The following is an 18,534-nucleotide window of genomic DNA, read 5'->3' on the forward strand; positions in this document are numbered from 1 at the left end:
CCTCTGTTTATCAAAAGGACACGCAGATAAAACTTAACTTATTTTGAAATAAAGACACCCTCCAAGTTTAATAAAGTTATCAGCACACATCAACAGTAATGAATTAACATTTTTATCTTTTGACTTTAATATAAATCTATTTAAATGTTAAAATGACCTTTTTAACCTCTATGCCTACCAACCCTTCCTTCTCCCACCTCTTTCGTCTTCCCTGTATAAGCCTGCACCGTCTCTCCTTATTGGTTGAGCAGGCAAGCATTTCTTATTATCTCCTGTACCCGCCGAGTAAGCATCCCAATTGGATAAACTACCTACCTATATTAACAAGCTATTCCATCCATTTCAAAGTCATGGCTGCTGATCTGTACACTTGCCCCCTGCACCTTATGATCATACTGAATGAAGGATGTCGGAATAGTTTCTTTCACCGTCGCCAACGGCCACCACTTTCGCACAGTGTGCAATTTTCTTTCTGGCAACGATTTCAAGTGCAAGCATAACGAACCCATAAACATCAGATTTCTGATCGGCAACCTCTATAACGACTCCACGAAGAGACAGTTCCCTTCGTCCTTCACCGTCCTCATCACTGCCGGACTCTTTGCATCGCCGTTCCTCAGCCGCGCGTGTAGCCCAGTCGCCGTCGGGATCCGGATCATCCAACAAGACGGCGCCGATTGCGCAGTCTTTTCCGGAGCACCTCCATCTGTAGTCCCTCCTCTCCGGCTGTCCAAGCTGCCGGCAACATCGGAACGTTGTCCCAGAATCCACCACCAACCCACCTTTACCTCCTCTATCAACCATTTTCATGCTCTCCGGCGTCAGAATCCGCCACTTCCCAAACCGTATAATATGTAAAACACCCAAATAAATTAAACCACCCAAAATTTATATCGCTAATGGTTGTTGAATAAACAAATTATGGACAATTTTTTCTTGAACTCTAGGTTCAGAATACAATAATTTGTTGGTCAAAGCCGTGAATAATTATTACTTAAAATATATATTTTTAATTGTATGTTTGGATATATGTGGAGTGCTGTATTTTATTTATCGGGGCAGAGTTGATGCATTTTGAATTTTTGGAGAACCGGCGCCTGCAACGACATGGGTATTAGGTTTGGAGGCAAGAGATGAAGGTGAAGGAGAGAACAGGGTGGGAGAGAGAACAGGGCAATTGCATCTTTTATTATATCTGATATTTTGTAATAAATTTGATTTTGATATCAATGGGTAATTTCGTCTTTTTAGAAGATTGAAGGCCTTGTTTGGATAGAATTTCTTACCTGGGGTGTCTTTATTCCAAAATAGGCTCAGTTTCATTTGTGTGTCCTTTTAGCAAATCTGAAGGAGTGTTGTTGTACTTTACCCTATGATTTATTTAAACAAAATTAAAATTAGAGGAGTGCTGTTGTCCAAAATATTATTATTACTCCTTTCATTCCAAATTAGTTGTTGTACAATAGATAGATAGATAAAATTATTACTATCGGAATAGGGGTGTTGTTGTACTTTATCTTATGATTTATCAGGAAATCTGAAGGGGTGTTGTTGTACTACTACTATCTATATCTATCTATTATTATTACTCATTCCATTCCAAATTAGTTGTCCAATTCGAAAATTTTCACTCAGTACTACTTTTTATTTTTGATTATTATTTTTAGTCATATTCTTTTTATATACTTATATTCCATATAAGATATCTACTTGAGTAACTTTAAGTCACAAAAATTGAGTCAAAGTTTTTAAAGTGGACAACTAATATGGGACGGTATTATTATTAAAAATACAAATGGGTCTAGGTGTTTCAAATTATTTATAAATAAAATAATAAAATAATTTATCAAATAATACAATATATTCTTCAAGATTAAAACAACTAAAACAAGTTACTAATTAAAATAAAATAAGTAATCGTTTAGTAAAATAATTTACTAAATAATAAAACAAGCCACTAATTCATATCTATACTATTATTAAAAAGAATTTCTAAAAAATTACAAAAGTTTCTATCTAATTTTGAATTTCTATATATAATTATTTATTTTTTTGAGCTAAGAAGCTCATGGTAAGTACTTTCTCAATATATAATTTTCGCAGGTATGTAATTAGCCTCTTTTATTTATTTATTTATTTTTTTTTAATTTTTTTTTTGCGCATGAATTGGTGTCCTTTGTCTTTTGAAAATAAAAAATAGAAAAGTAATAATGGCCTTTGTATTCATGAACAAATGTCCGTTTGGCTCGTACAACACCTTTTTCTTCATCTTTTGATTTTTACAAAACTTTTTCCAGTTAAAAGATCTTTTTTCAGATATATCCATACTTGTAATGTTGTTTCTTTAATTTTGTGCCTCGCAAGTACCTACTTCTTTAAGCTATAATGTTGTTTCTTTTATTTTGTGCCTTCTTGTTTCTAAGCTATAATGTTGTTTCTTTTAATTTATAGATGTGACTCTTCATATATATATATATATATATATACTTATTTATTTATTTATCATTACACCTTCATAGTTCATACACTGTTTTTAATCCCATGACTATAATAATACAAATCATAATTTTTATTCATATTTTTTTTTTTTTTTAAGTTTTGATTTAATAAGTTTGTTAAATTATCAATAAATTATTTTTATTGTGTATGCTTGTGACATGGACATCAAAGGACCAAGGAAACGAAATTATCAAAAGTATAAAGTACTATTACAATAATGTTCTTGATTTATTTTATTTTTAACAATGAACCACTATAATAATCTATTTCAAGAATCAAACGGAATTTATGTAACAATTTGTTTGAATTTAAAATTATTCTTTACGTAGTTTCTAATTTCATTTTACTATAATTTCATTTATTTTGTTTGAATTTAGGCATGTTTTAATTTAATTATTTTACTATAACAGATTTATTTATTTATTTTACCACTAGGTCACATCCTTTGGTTACAGTAATAAACATATTTTAATACTATATTTTTATTCTAATTTTATTTCTAAAATTTTAATTGAATTACTTATGTGCACGTGCATTTTTATTAGTATTATATATTATTAAAAATACAAAGTGTTTCAAATCATTAACTTATAAATAAAATACCAACTAGAGTAAAATATCAATTACTAATTTAGTTGGGTTCTAATAAAATAATAAAAATTTCATTGGAAAAAGAAAATGAAATCTAATTGGAGAAGGAAATATATTGGTATTAATTACAATATTAATATTAAAATTTTTAATTATAATAATACAATATTACTATGGGAGTAAAACTACAACAGCGGAAAATAAAATTCCTTAATTATAACATCAATATTAACCGAGTAGAACTGTAGAAGTTGTAGAACCCCTCATTTTACTTCACCCTATGATTTTCACTACAAAAAATAACTATGAAAATAAACGCATAAAATTTTGATTGAAAAAGAAAATCTATTTGGAGAAGGAAATATAGAGGTATTAACTATTAAAGATAATATATCTATCTATTTATCTGTACTATTATTAAAAGTTCAAGGATTTTCCAATTATTGACATATAAACAAAACAATAAAAATACAATACCAACTAAAATAAAATACCAATTACTGCTTTAATTGATTTCCAATTTAGATGAAATCATTGGCTTATAAATAAAATAATAAAAATTTGATTGAAAAAAGAAAATGAAATTTAATTGTAGAAGGAAATATATAGGTATTAAAAAAATGGGAATCCTATGGAGGCATCTACCTCCAATAATAACTGTTGATAAATAATATATTATTGTTTCTCCCACGCATTTCACATGTTAGGCAGTTTTATGTTTATAAGTTACTTAAAAAAATAAAGTGAAAGAAATAAAGATGACACAGGGTTTTCTTAATTTGGTGGAGTACAACATGACTTAGAGTCATATTTTGGCATGCATGCAGATTTTTTATAGTTCAATTCACCCATATTAAACAAGGATCCTAACCACTAAGACTTTGTTTTCCAAATTGTTTAGTCTAATTTTTCAAGAATGTATATATATTTAATACCTCAACAATGTATATTTAATACCAAACTTGATGAATGAATAAAGTTGTTCATAAAATAAATACCTCCTTTACAAAAGTGTGAGCATATAATATATACTATGCTTGTTATGTAGATAAAGTTCATTAAAATAATTCGTTGATGATAACTAAGCATGATGCATGGGCAATGCAGTACTAAAGCCTAAAATTCACATTTCTTCAATTTGCTTCATCCTAATTTCATGTGTACAGAGATTTTTATCCGAAGTATACATTAATTACTCAATTTCTAAACCGTATTAAAACATTCTCTGATCGGAGAGACTCATCATCACAGTGGCGAAGACAGAGATGTGGAAGTCGATGATTGGTAACCACGAAGAGATGCTTAATTCCATAATAAGTGCTGGAGGTACGAATTCTTCCACAAGTGCTCAATCTCGAGCTCAAAAGCCGCAAATGAGGATCCAAAAGGTTCCTCAGATATTGCGAGAGTCCAAAGATTCCGGTGGTAATTTTTATGCCCCGAGAGTTGTCTCAATTGGTCCATGCCACTTTGGTGAGCAGGAGGACGACAAGAAGGTCCAGCATCAAATGTACAATGTGAAGCTTAAAATGGCTAGTGCACTTGTCTCAAACGACAAGCACAAGCTTGATGAGTTGCACAAAGAGCTTTTGAAGAAGGTCAAACAAGTGAAGGACTGCTACGATGTTGAGATTATTAATTCAACAAACGGATATTTCAGCAATGAGGCGGCGTTCACTTGGATGATGCTTCTTGATGGCTGCTTTATATTGTATTACATCAAAAACTTCCAAGACGAAGCAGAGATGGCCCGGATGGGAATGAAAACTTACCACGTTGCATTCGTGCAACAGGACTTGTTCTTGCTCGAAAACCAGCTGCCTTTCCTTGTCCTTGAGGAGTTGATGATCAGCTCATCAACTATCTTAACCAAAACTGAATGGATGGGAAAGGTGACAGGGTTCATTGCCCACAATATTATGGTGCCACAAAACACGAGGCATATCTGCAATATTGGATGGATGGAAAAGGTGAGAAGTTTCATTGCACGCTGTAAAAAAACCAAGCATAGTAGCAATACTAAAGAATCACCGCCCGCGCATCTTCTTGAGCTTCTGCACAAAACAATAGTAGGCAACGAAAGTGGTCATGAGCAATGTACAGACAATTGGTACACCTTCCGCAATGTGAAGGAGCTGAAGGAAGTGGGCATCCACCTGAGGCCTGCAAAGACTTCCTTCTTGACGGACATTCATTATGAACATCAGGGCCTTTCTGGGCGCCTGAACCTTCCTCCAATAACTGTTGATGATGCAACAAATGCCAAGTTCATGAACTTAATAGCCTATGAAATGTGCCCAGATGCCTCGGATGAGATATGGGTGACTTCTTATGTATGCTTTCTCGATTCTCTCATTGATCATGCTGACGATGTTAAGGAGCTGCGATCAGCAGGAATACTCCACAACCACCTCGGCAGCGACGATGAAGTGGCTAAACTCTTCAACGAGATGGGCACAGACTTGGTGCCGCAGCCTTGTGCTTATAGCTTTGTCAAGCATGCCATTCAAAATCACTACAACAGCAAAAGGTTGAATTATATAGCTCAATTCAAGCACCAGCATTTGAAGAACCCATGGACTATGATTGCGCTCATTGGCGGGATTCTAGCTCTTTTCTTTTCTGGGGTTCAAACCTATTTCCAAGTTTGGTCTCGTCAAAGTGATTGTGACAAGCTTTGCAAACATATTAAAATACTGGAGCACATCTGAGAGACTTCTCCTCCAACTGAAAATCATTTCATTAATCTCTGGAAAATTTGCTTCAAACAAGGAGGTAGCTGAGTAGTTAATTCATCTATGTAATAATTGGGGTCAAGTACTTCTTCTCTCAGGTATATCTCATGCTACAGCATGCAGATTCATGTTGTCATTTCATTTTAGTTTACTTATATTGTTGTGTCTAAAATAACCAAGATTGAATTGTGTTGTATTTTAATTATTTTTAGTATGTGTGTCCTTTAATAGTTATGCGAGTGTTTGTGTAAAGTCCTGTTTGTCCGTGAATGCATACTTCTTGCCTAAGTGACTTGATGGAATTTACTTAAGAAATGTGAGAACGAATCCGTTAAGTCCTAGATAACATAATCCTTCTATATAGGTGTTACTTTTAAGCTTTGCACGCACTCCCGCTCTCGTGGTCTGTGCACACTCTTAGGTGTCACTTTTACGCTTTGCACGCACTCCTGCTCTCATGCTCTGTGCACACTCTAACTTCCGATCCCAACATGTGTGACTTAAATTTTTCTGCTTTTGCGCTCCCCTCTGTGTGATTTAGGATAGGTCCGTATGGTGCTTTTTTTTTTTTGCCCCCTTTCTTAGGTATGATGCAACATTATTGAAACAGAGGGCAATCGGAAATTATTACAATTTTTGAAATGTACATATCAAGATGTTGGCCAACTGTATGAGTTACTTTTATCAGTTGCGATTTCTTGCTTTCCAAAATCTTCTTCAATTTTGATTTTTCGGTTTATTCACCAATCCTTGAGCAGCCCCATCTGTTTCTTATGCGTTTTTGTTTGAGAGAGAGAGAGAGAGAGAGAGAACTGGCACATGTTTTAATTAACAATTATCATCTGAAACGCAACAGTTTAACCGAAAAAAAAAAAAGACTGTAGTGGCAGAGTGGTGACATGCTTGGGGGCATGTGGTTTGTTTGATGCTATTTAGGTAGCCGCGGAGAAGGTGAGTATGTGGCAATGAGTGTAGTCGTACTGTTGGTGGTGGCGATGGGGGCGGTGAGGGCAGCAACATATTGAAGATAACGCAGCAGTGAAATGAGACACACAGAACAACTGCCTTTCAAAGGTACAATTTGTTGCTTTCAACGACAAGAATGTCTGCATTCTCCAAAGAGGAAATTTGTACCATATAGTTAAAAGTTAGTAAAACTTTATCAGACTAATTAATTAACAAGAATGAAGGAGCAGATGAGTAGTCACAAAAGCTAGTAAAATTTTGGAACCATTTGATGAAATTAATGAAATATGATTCTTCATATATTTGAATGATTACATTTAATCTCAGATGCTTTTCACAAAAGGAGTGAAAGAAAGGGAAAGGTATGGATAGTTCCTAGTTTTTCCATCTCTCTGAATTTTTAAGCAGGGTTTGGGGGGAGGGGAAAATTCTGCTGATGTAGCTGAAGAAAGTGATATAAAAAGAATCATTGTATATGAGAAAGTAGTATTCCCTGCGATTGAAATACGGGAGTGGCTTCAATTCATAGTAGATGAGAGGGAGGAAAAAAGGGAGTTGCTCTAGAGCTCAGAGTGAAAGATGCAAGTGGTTCCTCAGAAGCTATTAGATACAAAGGATTTCAAGTAACACCAAGGACCCAGATGCCACAGTTGATCTTTAGCTAGGCATAACCTCAAACTTTTAACAGCACTATGGTCTCTTGTCCAGTAAATATTGAATTGAAGATCTCCACAATCTTTTTGCAGAGGGGATCAGAGGATTTAGAAGGCGTTACAGTAAAAGTACTCAATACGTATCATTCCAGATAATCCTTCCAGAATATGATGTTCCTGGCTGAGTGTTTCATCTTCATTTTGTTGACAGTCTATAATTAGGAAGTTGCATATCAGCTAAGCTATGGCATAACAGCTACACGATGGCATGAACAATAAGGCTCCATCTAGATTATAGGATGTAAAATGAATAGATTTAAGCTCAACTATTTAATGACTATAAGTTAAATTTGTACTTGATATTTACATTTAGGTTTCAACAAGATGAATAAACTGATTTAAAGAGCCTCATATGTGTGGATTTCCAAATATCAAGGTGAAGGTGTAATTTGAAAGAAAAATAAAATAAAAGTTGACGACAAAAAATCTAAGTATCAAATGATCCTAAACAATTATATCTCCCACGCCTCTAATCTAACATGTCATCGGACCTCCAAATGCAACTTCGACAGCCAATCCTTTTTTCTTTTTCCTTTTTAAAAACTCAAGTTCCTTCATTTCAAATCCATCAATACATCCAAATGTACCATAAAGTGTATATGCATTATCACACATATCGCTAAAACAAATAAAAGTTCCCATCACACTTTAACTCTTATCTCGCATCAGGTTGTACTACATTTCCATAAGGAATAAATGCAATCTAAGGAAATAGGCTATAGTAGTGATTCCATTGACTTTTCAGGGTAACAGAAACTGAGAAAACTACACATCCATTAAAATTTTTTGCTACCATCTCACAGATAATTAAGCACTTCAGTGCCTAAGGAATGAATTCATGCTCAACTAGTAATCTGAACATCAGTTTGATATTTATGTAAAAAGTACATGCAAAGAGGAAGAGACGTAATCACTTATAGAGTACGAGTAGAAATCCCGGATATCCTATTCCCTGTCCCGTACTAAGTTGTTGATCATGTTCACCAAAGGAAGAGTGCCCTTTGCCATAATCTCTATTCTAGAAGTATTAGAGGCGTGAGAGAAAAGAGAAAGCCCAAAAAGTATAAGCTTGGGAAGGAATAGCCAAGATGAGAAGAAGCCATGCCAATAACGAGGTTCTAGATCAAAAAAAGCATCAAAAAACCTTCTTGTGCCTTGTAAATCAAGATTCATCAGAATATCCATACCAAAACAAAAGAATTCCCTTTGCCGTCTTCTTTCTATGGGCCACAAATCTTTCTAAACTTCTGCAGATAATTCATTTCTAATTAATGAATGATGTTCCTGGTTGGGTGTTTCAATCAACATTTTGTTGACTGTCTATGGTTAGAAAATTGCATATCAGCTAAGCTATGGCATAAACACTAAAATTGCATAATAGCTATGCTACGGCACAAAAACTGAGGCTCCATCCGGATTGAAGGATGTAAAATAAATAGATTTAAACTTAAATTATTTAATGACTACAAGTTAAATTTAGACTTGATATTTAGATTTAGGTTTCAACAAGATGAATAAACTGATTTAAGAGCCTCATATGTGTGGATTTCCAACTATCAGGGTGAAGGTGTAACATGAAAGTCTAAAATTCAAGTATACAATGATCCTACAAGAATATATCTCCCACACCTCTAATCTAACATGTCATTGGACCTTCAAATGCACTCAATAGCCGAGCCCTTTTTTTAAAACTCAAATTCCATCATTTCAAATCCATCATCCATCTAAATGTAGCATAAAGTGTAGATGCATCATCACATATGGCTAAAACTAATATATAGTTCCCGTCACACTTAACTCTATCTTGTATCAGGTTGCACTTCATTCCCATAAGGACTAAATGCAAGCTAAGCAAATAGGTTATACAATAAATTATATAACAACTAATTAGTAGTGATTCCATTGACTTTTCATGGTACCAGAAACAGAGAAAACTACACATCTAGATTCAGGTGCAATGTCATGTACTATATACAGTAAATAGAGGTCCAGTCATCTAAGCCCGTTACTCCATTAAAATACTTGGCTACCATATCAATGATGATTAAGCACTTCATTTACCTAAGGAATGAATGCATGCTCAACAATTAATCTAAACATAGTTTGACATTTATGTAAAAAGTAAATACAAAGAGGAAAATTCATAATTACTTACAGAGTACAATGAGTAGAAATCCCAGATATCCTATTCCCTATCCTGTACTAAGTTGTTGATCATGTTCACCAAAGGAAGAGTGCCCTTTGCCATAATCTCTATTCTGGAAGTATTAGAGGCGTGAGAGAAAAGAGAAAGCCCAAAAAGTATAAGCTCAGGAAGAAATAGCCGAGATGATAAGAAGCCATGCCAATAATGAGGTTCTAGATCAAAAAATGCATCAAAAAACCTTATTGTGCCTTGTAAATCAAGCTTAAGCAGGATATCCATACCAAAACAAAAGAATTCCCTTTGCCGTCTTCTTTCAATGGGCCACAAATCTTTCCAAACTTCTGCAGATAATTCATTTCCCAAAAAGCTTCCGTCAGAACCAAGGTACCGAACTATTGCATTGGCAACAATTGGAGCTGCAGCTAAAGTCCTTGCCACCATATACCCAGTTGAAGGGTGCACCATCCCGGCTGTACCGCCAATTCCTACAACTCGTTGGGGGAGCACTGGAAGGGGGCCTCCCATTGGAATCACACAATGTTCATCCTCTTCAATGCTTTTCACTTTTATCCCTAAGTGATTTAATCGGGCCACCATTCTTTCCTGAATATCCTTCATAGGTACTCCAGGCCGAGCTACAAGGGAAGTTTCTTCAAGAAATATCCTTTCAGAAGAAAAGGGCATTGCATAAAGAAATGTGGGGATCCTGCTGTTTCTCTCTTTTAGTACCCTATTGTTGTTAAGATGGGAATCTCTCCAATCCATGAAAACCATCTTATCTACATCAAATGGATGTTCCTCTACTTCGGCCAAAATTCCATAAGCCACTTGGTATCCCGGGTTGTAGGGCTTATCATACTGAACAAGACATCTAGTAAAGCCGGTTGCATCAAGAACTACGGAAGCCTGAATAGTGACACCATCATTGCAAATCAATAGAGATTTGGACTCCTCGTGAATAACTTTTGATACTTTAGCTTGATGAAACTTAACACCATTTAATATGCATTTTTGCATCATTTTCGATTTCAGTTGCTTCCTGTTTACCCTCCCATAAGGTCTATCAAGATTTTTAGTTGACTGCTCATCAACGAAGACAGTAGCACCAGACCAGGTGGTGTCAAGACAATCTAGCAAATCCAAGGCCTCAAACTCATCGACCCAAACACCATAATTGTTGGGCCATATCAACTTGGGAGATGGGTCAATCGAGCAAACTGAAAGCCCTGCCTCTGAAACTTGTTGTGCAACTGCAAGTCCCGCGGGACCACCACCCACAACCGCCAAGTCCACCACAAGGCCCTTCGAGGGGTCATACATGGGAAGCTCAAAATCAAGATTTTCCTTCTTGGTTTCAGGAACAAGCTCAAGAAGGGCACCACTACTGGCCTTAACACAACCATTCCTAGACAATCTCGGATGAGATCTCTTGTGAACAAAGGTAAGCTCTCGGTTTTGGGGCTTTGAAGAGCTCAAATTACCCAATTTTTCTGCAAACCCATGAAGGGGGTGCAGAAACTCAAGCTTATTGTGGGTCTTGAGCATGGTATACATGAAATCTCAAATATGAATTTCAATTATTTGAAGGAAACTCCGACTGGGTCCCTAGAATTTTTAAAAATACAACCCGGATCTCAAGAATTTATTAACGTATAGCAGCAAAAGAAACCTTTTTTCAGCAATCACACAGAATCTAAACTGGGTCTTTAGAAGAAATCAACGTTCCACCACAAAGTTGCAAGGGCTATAGCAGCTTTAAGGAAACACTACAAAAACTGAAATGGAACAACGAATTTAACAATAGTAAGTGAAGTAACTATTGAATTAAAAGAAGATAAGACAGTTGAAGAAAAATCAGTAGTAAGTGAAGTAACTATTGAATTAAAAGAAAATAGACAGTTGAAGACTTACCATGAAGAAGATACATAGAGAATTGAAGATTCGGAAAGAACCATCTTTTGGGCTTCAGAAAGCAGAAGCTAACGAGGTGTTGACAAATCTGGTAAACAAAGGTAAAGCGTGTGTGGACAACTGCTCTCAGCGACAAACCCGAGTGCGTTTGTGGGTGTCTCTGAATGATACGGAGTATATCCCGAAATAATGAGAAAATAAAAATAAAAATAAAAAAATTATTATATACGTAGTACTCCGTTTCTGTTAAAAAATATAAGTGTCTCCTCACTCTTTCCTTTTTTTACATATTCCAAGAATAACATTTCCTTTTCAAAAAGTATCGGCGAACAAAATTTTAATTTCCGTAAATTATACTTAGTAAAAATCTGATTATAATTGTAGCCCGTTGTTCAATGGAACAAGGTAAGATTGAAGTAGAAATGGCTCTGCAAAAGAATTCAAGTAAAAAAAAATAATAATAAGTCACAAAATGCAGTAAATGGGGAAAATATAAAGTAAAAAGCATAACAAAAAATGTACCAGAAGAATTTATAATTTTTTAAAGAGTGTTTAAGTCACTTAATGTATCTAAATGAATGTGCCAATTTGACTTTGTTTGATTTGGCCATGTAGGGTCGATTTTGAGTCCTAATGAGTTCAAAAAGTTGAGTTTGAATTTGACTAGTTATTATTAATATTTTAAACTTGATTTGTTTAGTAACAGAAGTCCAATTGATTTGATTTGTATTGAAAATTATTCTGATTTTTTATAAAGTTATAAGAGCTTGCGTTAATTAATATTCATAAATTTATATTAGTCCTATATAAATTTATATTCACCAACAAACTATTTCAAATCAAATTGAGTCTTACTCTTGATGGCTTAAATTACATAAAGAATTACCATTATTATTATTATTATTATTATTATTTACTTTTCAAAATCCCTAAAAAGAAACTCAGAAAATGATTTCATCATAGATTTTGCCTAAACAAGATATTTGGGATTATTTTTAGTATTGTCAAGAATATTAGCTTTTCCATGTATGTATAAAGTACGCAAGCTTAAACGAGAAATCCTATCTCACCCAAAACCTATGATCATGCCCTAACGTTGCCACTCGAAGGGAGAGAGAAGCAAGAGAGAGACACGATGGCGAGTTCATCGTCGGACGATTTCTCGGTGTTGGTATTGGCGTCCGATCTGGGCATAGACGCTCGTCCCTTCTTGTCCCCATCAGAGCGAGAAACAGAGGCCCCTGAAGAGAACTGGCATGACTGTCCTTCGGATTTTATCTCCGACGAAGACTTCTCCGATCTCGACGTTTTGCAATTCTTTCGCCTCGAACGTGGCTCCGACAAATCCGGCAATCGCATCTTCCGCATCGTCGGAAAATACTTCCCTGGTAAAATCCCTCTCTGTCGTGTCTGTGTGTACTGTATAGGTTCATGTTTTGGATTTAGTAATTTTTTTTTATTTGATAAAAATGATGAATTTGCAAGTTCCCTTTTGGGTTTTGGCCTTTGGCTTTTGGCTTTCGGGTCTGAATTTGGGGGTTTTGTGTTATTTGCATCATCTGGGTGTTTCTTCGTGTTTTTGGAAAATTATGTAGAAAAATGGGTTTATTTCGTTAAGAGTTGTTTCTGAATGATTGTCTAGTTTTCATAAGGCTTGTTAGTAATTGTTTGGAAGATTTGATGAGGTGAAATCTAAGTCCAGTAGGTGTCAAAAGGAAAGAGGGCTATTTTTTATGGCTTTAAGTCGTTAAGAACTTCAACAGATTTGTTTAATCATGTGGTCAAAATTGGCACCATTTCTTGTAGGAACTTCTCAACATTGTACAATCTGTACTACTCAAGAATTAGTGTCATTTCTTGCAGAATATCCTGATGGATATTTTCAAGACATTATTTTGCTCTCCCTAGCTTAGCATTTTGATGAAACATCAACATTTTTGCATCTCCTTCAAACAAAAAAGGGATGAGAATCGGATCGGATCGAGACAAGATAATGAGTTTTAGTGAAAACCTTTCTGCGCATGTAGCAATAAGTAGGTCCTTTACGAATTTTTCACTTTTTGTTATCCCAGTTACCCCTGGGGCAAATTCAGCAGTGTTTGAGACACTGCATGTTATGAAAAGATGGAATATTTTTTATTTTGTATAGTTTAAATTGACTTTAGTGTAGTAGCAATGAGGTTTGGATTATATACTTTTCTTTGAGTTTCTAATTTCTATATTTTTTACTTGGGTTCCTTGTCTAGCTTGATTAGTTTTACAATAAGTTCCTTCTTTTGGGTTGGTTGCTGCCTCATGATGAACTTTTGTAATCCATGATACCCAGCTGTGGTTATAAGTGGGGAACGGTTGAAGAAGTATATCTTTCACAAAATATTCACTGAGATGCCAGAAGGGCCGTTCTGCATTATTTACATGCATAGTACTGTGCAGAAGGAGGATAACTCTCCTGGTGTGACCATCATGAGGTGGATCTATGAAGAGCTTCCCCCTGCTCATAAGGAGAGGCTTCAGATCGTGTACTTCATTCATCCTGGGCTCCGCTCAAGACTTGTCTTTGCCACTCTTGGCCGATTCTTTTTAAGCGGAGGGTGAGTTGTTTTATGACATATTGTGCATATATTACAAGTCTTGAATGTGGTAATGCTACTGCATAAAGTAGTTAGAAATTAGCTTCCTTTTTTAATAACTTCTGAATTTCCCTTGAAATTTTCCTTTGTTTTTTGTTTGGCAGGATTAAGTTGAGGCAACTAGTATCAAATTTTCTATTTGCATGATATCAGGTTGCGAGGGTTCCTGGGATGAGGCCTTATCATAGGCTTCTCCCTACCCTTCAAAAATATCCCTGCAAATAAAAGGATTATCCCATGGAAATACTTTGTTTTGTGGCTTATAAAAAATAAAGGAAATACTTTGTTTTATGGTTTTTGCAGCAGGCACTGCATTTTTGACAGTCACTCTTAGGGTTCGTAAAAAATACTAGCAGTCACAATGTAATATGCATCGACTTGTGATTAACTGTTTGAGGAATTGCAAAAGAAGTAACACAAGGATATGTGTCCCATGAGCCATTTGTTGTAATCATTCTAGAATATGTCAGATGCCATTCTTCCTTGAAGTCAATTTCAAACACACGTTAAGACCATGGACATGTATTCTTGTGTAAAATTTAAGGACTTAAAGTTATCCACATCTATAGTAAATTTTGTTGAATTATTCCCCAAATGCAGAAAGATTGATAAATCCAAAGAACTGTTGTGGCTACTTTACTAGTTTGCATCCCTTTCTCTACCCTTCTCCCTATCCCTCAACACTGCCCTTATTCCTTCTTTACCCTTGTTCACTCTACTTAAGTCAGTGTTGAATTTCCGCCAGTGTCACTTTATGTTATTCCTATTTAGATTTGTTTGAACTACTTTTTGTGAGCAACCATTTTGAGCAAGTCATAACTAGTTAAAAATTTCACAATTACATAAAGGGTGCCACCACTAACACTTCATTTTTTCCTTATCATTGTAGCTTATATTGGAAAATCAAGTACGTTAGCCGCCTGCAATACCTGTGGGAAGATATAAAGAAAGGAGAGGTTGATATCCCCGAATTTGTGCAAAATCATGATGATGTTCTAGAGCATAGACCATTGACAGATTATGGGATTGAACCAGATCCTCTCCACCTTACTGAGATTCCTTCCTCAGCCTACTCATATGGGAGGTATGAAGAGAGATGGACAAGTAGACAGTTTCTGTCTTAATGTTGCTGTTACAATAGACATGGGCCTTGTACAGAGAATTGGTGATATTGTGTACTATATTTGAAAACTTAAATCCTTCTTGCTTTGAACCTAAAACTCGAGTGTAGGTTACAATGTATTCATTGTAGTGAATGCCCATGATTAATAACCTTTTTATCTCCTGGGAAGTGTGTTCTGTACTTTTTTCATTGTCATTTATATTCTATGTCTATAATTTGTAGAGCTAAAACATTGACTTGAATTGTTGATTGCTTAAATAAGGTTTCAAGTTAACATCCTGCGTTGTCCTCCTATTTAGCATATTACATATATTGAGAAGAAAAGAAAAATATTCATATGTCTTTTTTATTAATATAGAGAAAGTCTAATATAGGATACCTACAACTCTAATACGAAGGGCTTTAGAAAACAAGGATATGTTGATATGATAAAGGACACACATAATGGAAGTGTTGGTAATAGTAATAGTAATAGTTAGAATGACCGGGGGAATAAAGTTGATTCAATTACTATAGGTTTACATCATACATGAAGTAAATATTAAGCCTACGGAAGTGGAAGTGTTTTTATAGTAGTGTTGTAGAATTTTGTTTTGGCTGTATTCTTGTGGAAGTGGCTAAAAGCTGTGGTAGTAACTGGTGGCATATTTTTTTTTTTTTAGTATTATTATCATTATTATTATTTATACAGAATTTATTTGTTGTGGTAAAAGTTCAAACCACCAAACTGATCCAACCCATTTGGATTGAGCGAGCTGGTTGAGTTGGATAAACGTACGAACCAAAAAAAAGGAACCAATTCAATCTGATCCTTGTGCACCTTTACCAATGATAATGGGAGATGATATTCAATCTCCACTATAATTTTAAGGTACTTCACTTTCTCTCTTTCTTAAATTAAAATTATAAAGTAACTCTCACTCCATACAAGGTTTATTTTTATAATTTTTAGTTTCATAATTGCCCTTTTCAAATAACTCTCTTGAATTAAAAACAGTCTCATAAACTATTGATTAGTTGCAATTAAGGATAAACTTATCGTAAAAGACTATTTTATCCTTTTTCATTGAAATTTTCATTTCTTATTATATTATATTTTTTATTATATTTTCTCTTATCTAAATATTAATTATACTATTTACATTAATTTTGTTATAAGCAACAATTTATCATAACAATGAAAAAATTAGTTAAATAGATTTATAACTATCATTCTATAAAATGACTTAACTTATTATTAAAATTTTATTATTTATAATAAAACTTATTATAACCAATATAACATTTTTTACCGTAAAAAAATATATTCTTTTTCATATAATATATTGATGAAAAATTAATAAATTATTTAAATAAAAAATACCTTGTTTTTCATGTAATTTGTTCATGAAAAATTAAATACTAATTTTTTTTTAAAAAAAAATAAATTATTCTAAAGATTTTTAGTTAAACAATTTACGAAGTATGGACACTTCTAGGAAGGAGTCGTACCCGTATTGTGTTAATGTCGAACACTCCTCGGACATGTGTCTGATACTTTTCCGATACTTTCGAACACTTCTTGGACATTTAGGTTTGAAATATTTCTAACACAATTTTAACCGGTAATTTTGAAAATATTATTAATACAGTATAAAGTGTTCAACTTTTTTCTTGAAGAAAAATTGACATATGATCAAAAACGAAGTATTAAATGATATTTGTTCATTTAAAATAAAAATATGATAAAAAAAATAAAAAATAAAAACACTATCATGACAAAGTAGTAAAATAACTATATATATGATATGAAAGTTATTAAAACTTTTAGTATAAAAATTAGAAATGAATTAAGTTTTATAATATTATTACTAATACATGTATATAAATAAAAATTCATATTTATATATAGCTATATCCAAGACATACTCGTGTCCTACTTTTTAAAAATTTGGCGTATCCGTGTTGTGTTGTATCTGTGCCCATGTCCATGCTACATAGTAAATAATTAATTAAAAAAATTAAACTTAAATTTATGTAAATTTAATGGAAAATATGTCATCAAATTAGTATGGAATTTTTTTCATAATTTTTTTCAATAAGAAAAATAAATTAAGTGTAATTCAATAAGAAAGGACATTATAATTTAATGAAATATAATATAAGCATTAGGGTATTTTGGAACAAAAGGTATCATGTACAAAAGGGTTATTTACAAATTCAAGTGAATTTTTTGAACTTTACCCTATTAATACTTTAATTGAGGATCTATTTCACATAATTTGTAGATAACCTATGGACTGGTATTATGGGGTTCCGGGGCATGACAAATAATTTACACCAAGTGATGAAGGGGGGAACACAAACATGGGCTGAATAAGGAAATTGAAGAGTAACAGCTACTGCTAGAAATGTTAAAAGCATGGAACTTTTGGCTACCATTTTTTTCTTTCGATGATGGTGGTGTGAACCTCTTAAAATGTTTTCTGATTTGTTATTGTTCACGTTTCGTCTTCCAATCCATATGTGCTGAACAATTATTGAAAATTTTTTGAGTAGCTGACCCCAAGGGAATTAATTATCAGTAAAAGGAATGCCCCTAATGTTGTTACTCTGAAGATGAAGGTAAAGTAGCGAGCATAAAGTTAAAAAATGGAAATGAAAAGAAAGACCACCAGCAAGGGTACGAGAGAGAGGCAAGATACTGAAATTATAGGCAACATCGACGAAACCAGAATGTTTTGTTTTGTGGCTAAAAAGTGAAAGAAAACAAAAAGGTGACATGAATTAATTTTGTAGGCGTTGGCTGACATGACAATGGCTGCTTCACTGAACTTGAGGAACTTTCTTCATTTCCAGATATCGCTTATTAGTGTGTCCTTCATGTCACTTGCATCTGTCAGTGTCTTGAATACAAAACACCACCGTTCAAATGTGCATCAATAATTTTTGTTGTATATATATAGTACGTAATTATCATTGCACTAAAGGGATGAAGATCATTGTCACCGAGCTTGCAATAACCATGCAGTTGGATCAGGAGGCTGGATTGTTAGCTTCTCCGCGCACATGGATTAGTTCTAATGAACAAATTAACAGATGGTAATCGGCTTTGTCAAATATTTTCACGCGGTAGTGAGATTTTGTCGCACATAGAATTTAGACGATTTTTTTTAAATGTTTATGAATCGTATGCAACAACAACCAACAATTTAAATTCAAGTGACATACAATTGCATGC

At 34.0% G+C, this 18,534-nt stretch overlaps 3 protein-coding genes across 5 annotated transcripts; 2 read left to right on the plus strand and 1 right to left on the minus strand.

Moving 5' to 3' along the window:
- Window positions 1–4,171: 4,171 nt before the first annotated feature.
- LOC132313549 (UPF0481 protein At3g47200-like) lies at window positions 4,172–6,057 on the plus strand. The gene has a single exon (XM_059812363.1). It carries the CDS (start codon window positions 4,356–4,358, stop codon window positions 5,799–5,801), a length of 1,446 nt encoding a protein of 481 aa, XP_059668346.1. The 5' UTR covers window positions 4,172–4,355; the 3' UTR covers window positions 5,802–6,057.
- A 571-nt stretch (window positions 6,058–6,628) lies between these two features.
- On the minus strand, window positions 6,629–11,723 carry LOC132313548 (lycopene beta cyclase, chloroplastic/chromoplastic). 3 transcript variants are annotated; one of them, XM_059812361.1, is made up of 3 exons: window positions 11,562–11,723; window positions 9,660–11,425; window positions 6,629–6,931 (listed from the first exon to the last, which is right to left on the minus strand). In XM_059812361.1, the coding sequence occupies exon 2, from the start codon at window positions 11,202–11,204 to the stop codon at window positions 9,690–9,692; it is 1,515 nt and encodes a 504-aa protein (XP_059668344.1). In that variant the 5' UTR covers window positions 11,205–11,425; window positions 11,562–11,723; the 3' UTR covers window positions 6,629–6,931; window positions 9,660–9,689. The 3 variants fall into 3 exon arrangements, with proteins under 3 accessions (XP_059668344.1, XP_059668345.1, XP_059668343.1); XM_059812362.1 differs by having other exon boundaries at window positions 6,629–6,938; XM_059812360.1 differs by lacking the exon at window positions 6,629–6,931 and having other exon boundaries at window positions 9,592–11,425.
- Window positions 11,724–12,565: 842 nt separating this feature from the next.
- Window positions 12,566–15,588, plus strand: LOC132313550 (uncharacterized). Its single transcript, XM_059812364.1, has 3 exons — window positions 12,566–12,949; window positions 13,888–14,152; window positions 15,081–15,588. Exons 1-3 carry the CDS (start codon window positions 12,697–12,699, stop codon window positions 15,313–15,315), a joined length of 753 nt encoding a protein of 250 aa, XP_059668347.1. The 5' UTR covers window positions 12,566–12,696; the 3' UTR covers window positions 15,316–15,588.
- Window positions 15,589–18,534: the final 2,946 nt, after the last annotated feature.

This window comes from Cornus florida, unplaced genomic scaffold, assembly GCF_030987335.1.
Source record: "Cornus florida cultivar Cherokee Brave unplaced genomic scaffold, ASM3098733v1 CherokeeBrave_3.0.0_Hap2_Chr06, whole genome shotgun sequence".
Classification (NCBI taxonomy): Eukaryota; Viridiplantae; Streptophyta; class Magnoliopsida; order Cornales; family Cornaceae; genus Cornus; species Cornus florida.

Bases quoted from the DNA above. Each gene is read 5' to 3' on its own strand.
- LOC132313549 (XM_059812363.1), top strand. From the start codon at position 4,356: ATGTGGAAGTCGATGATTGGTAACCACGAAGAGATGCTTAATTCCATA.
- LOC132313548 (XM_059812361.1), bottom strand. From the start codon at position 11,204: ATGTATACCATGCTCAAGACCCACAATAAGCTTGAGTTTCTGCACCCC.
- LOC132313550 (XM_059812364.1), top strand. From the start codon at position 12,697: ATGGCGAGTTCATCGTCGGACGATTTCTCGGTGTTGGTATTGGCGTCC. The intron at 12,950-13,887 runs GTAAAATCCCTC...CATGATACCCAG, and splicing joins CGTCGGAAAATACTTCCCTG to CTGTGGTTATAAGTGGGGAA. The intron at 14,153-15,080 runs GTGAGTTGTTTT...TTATCATTGTAG, and splicing joins CGATTCTTTTTAAGCGGAGG to CTTATATTGGAAAATCAAGT.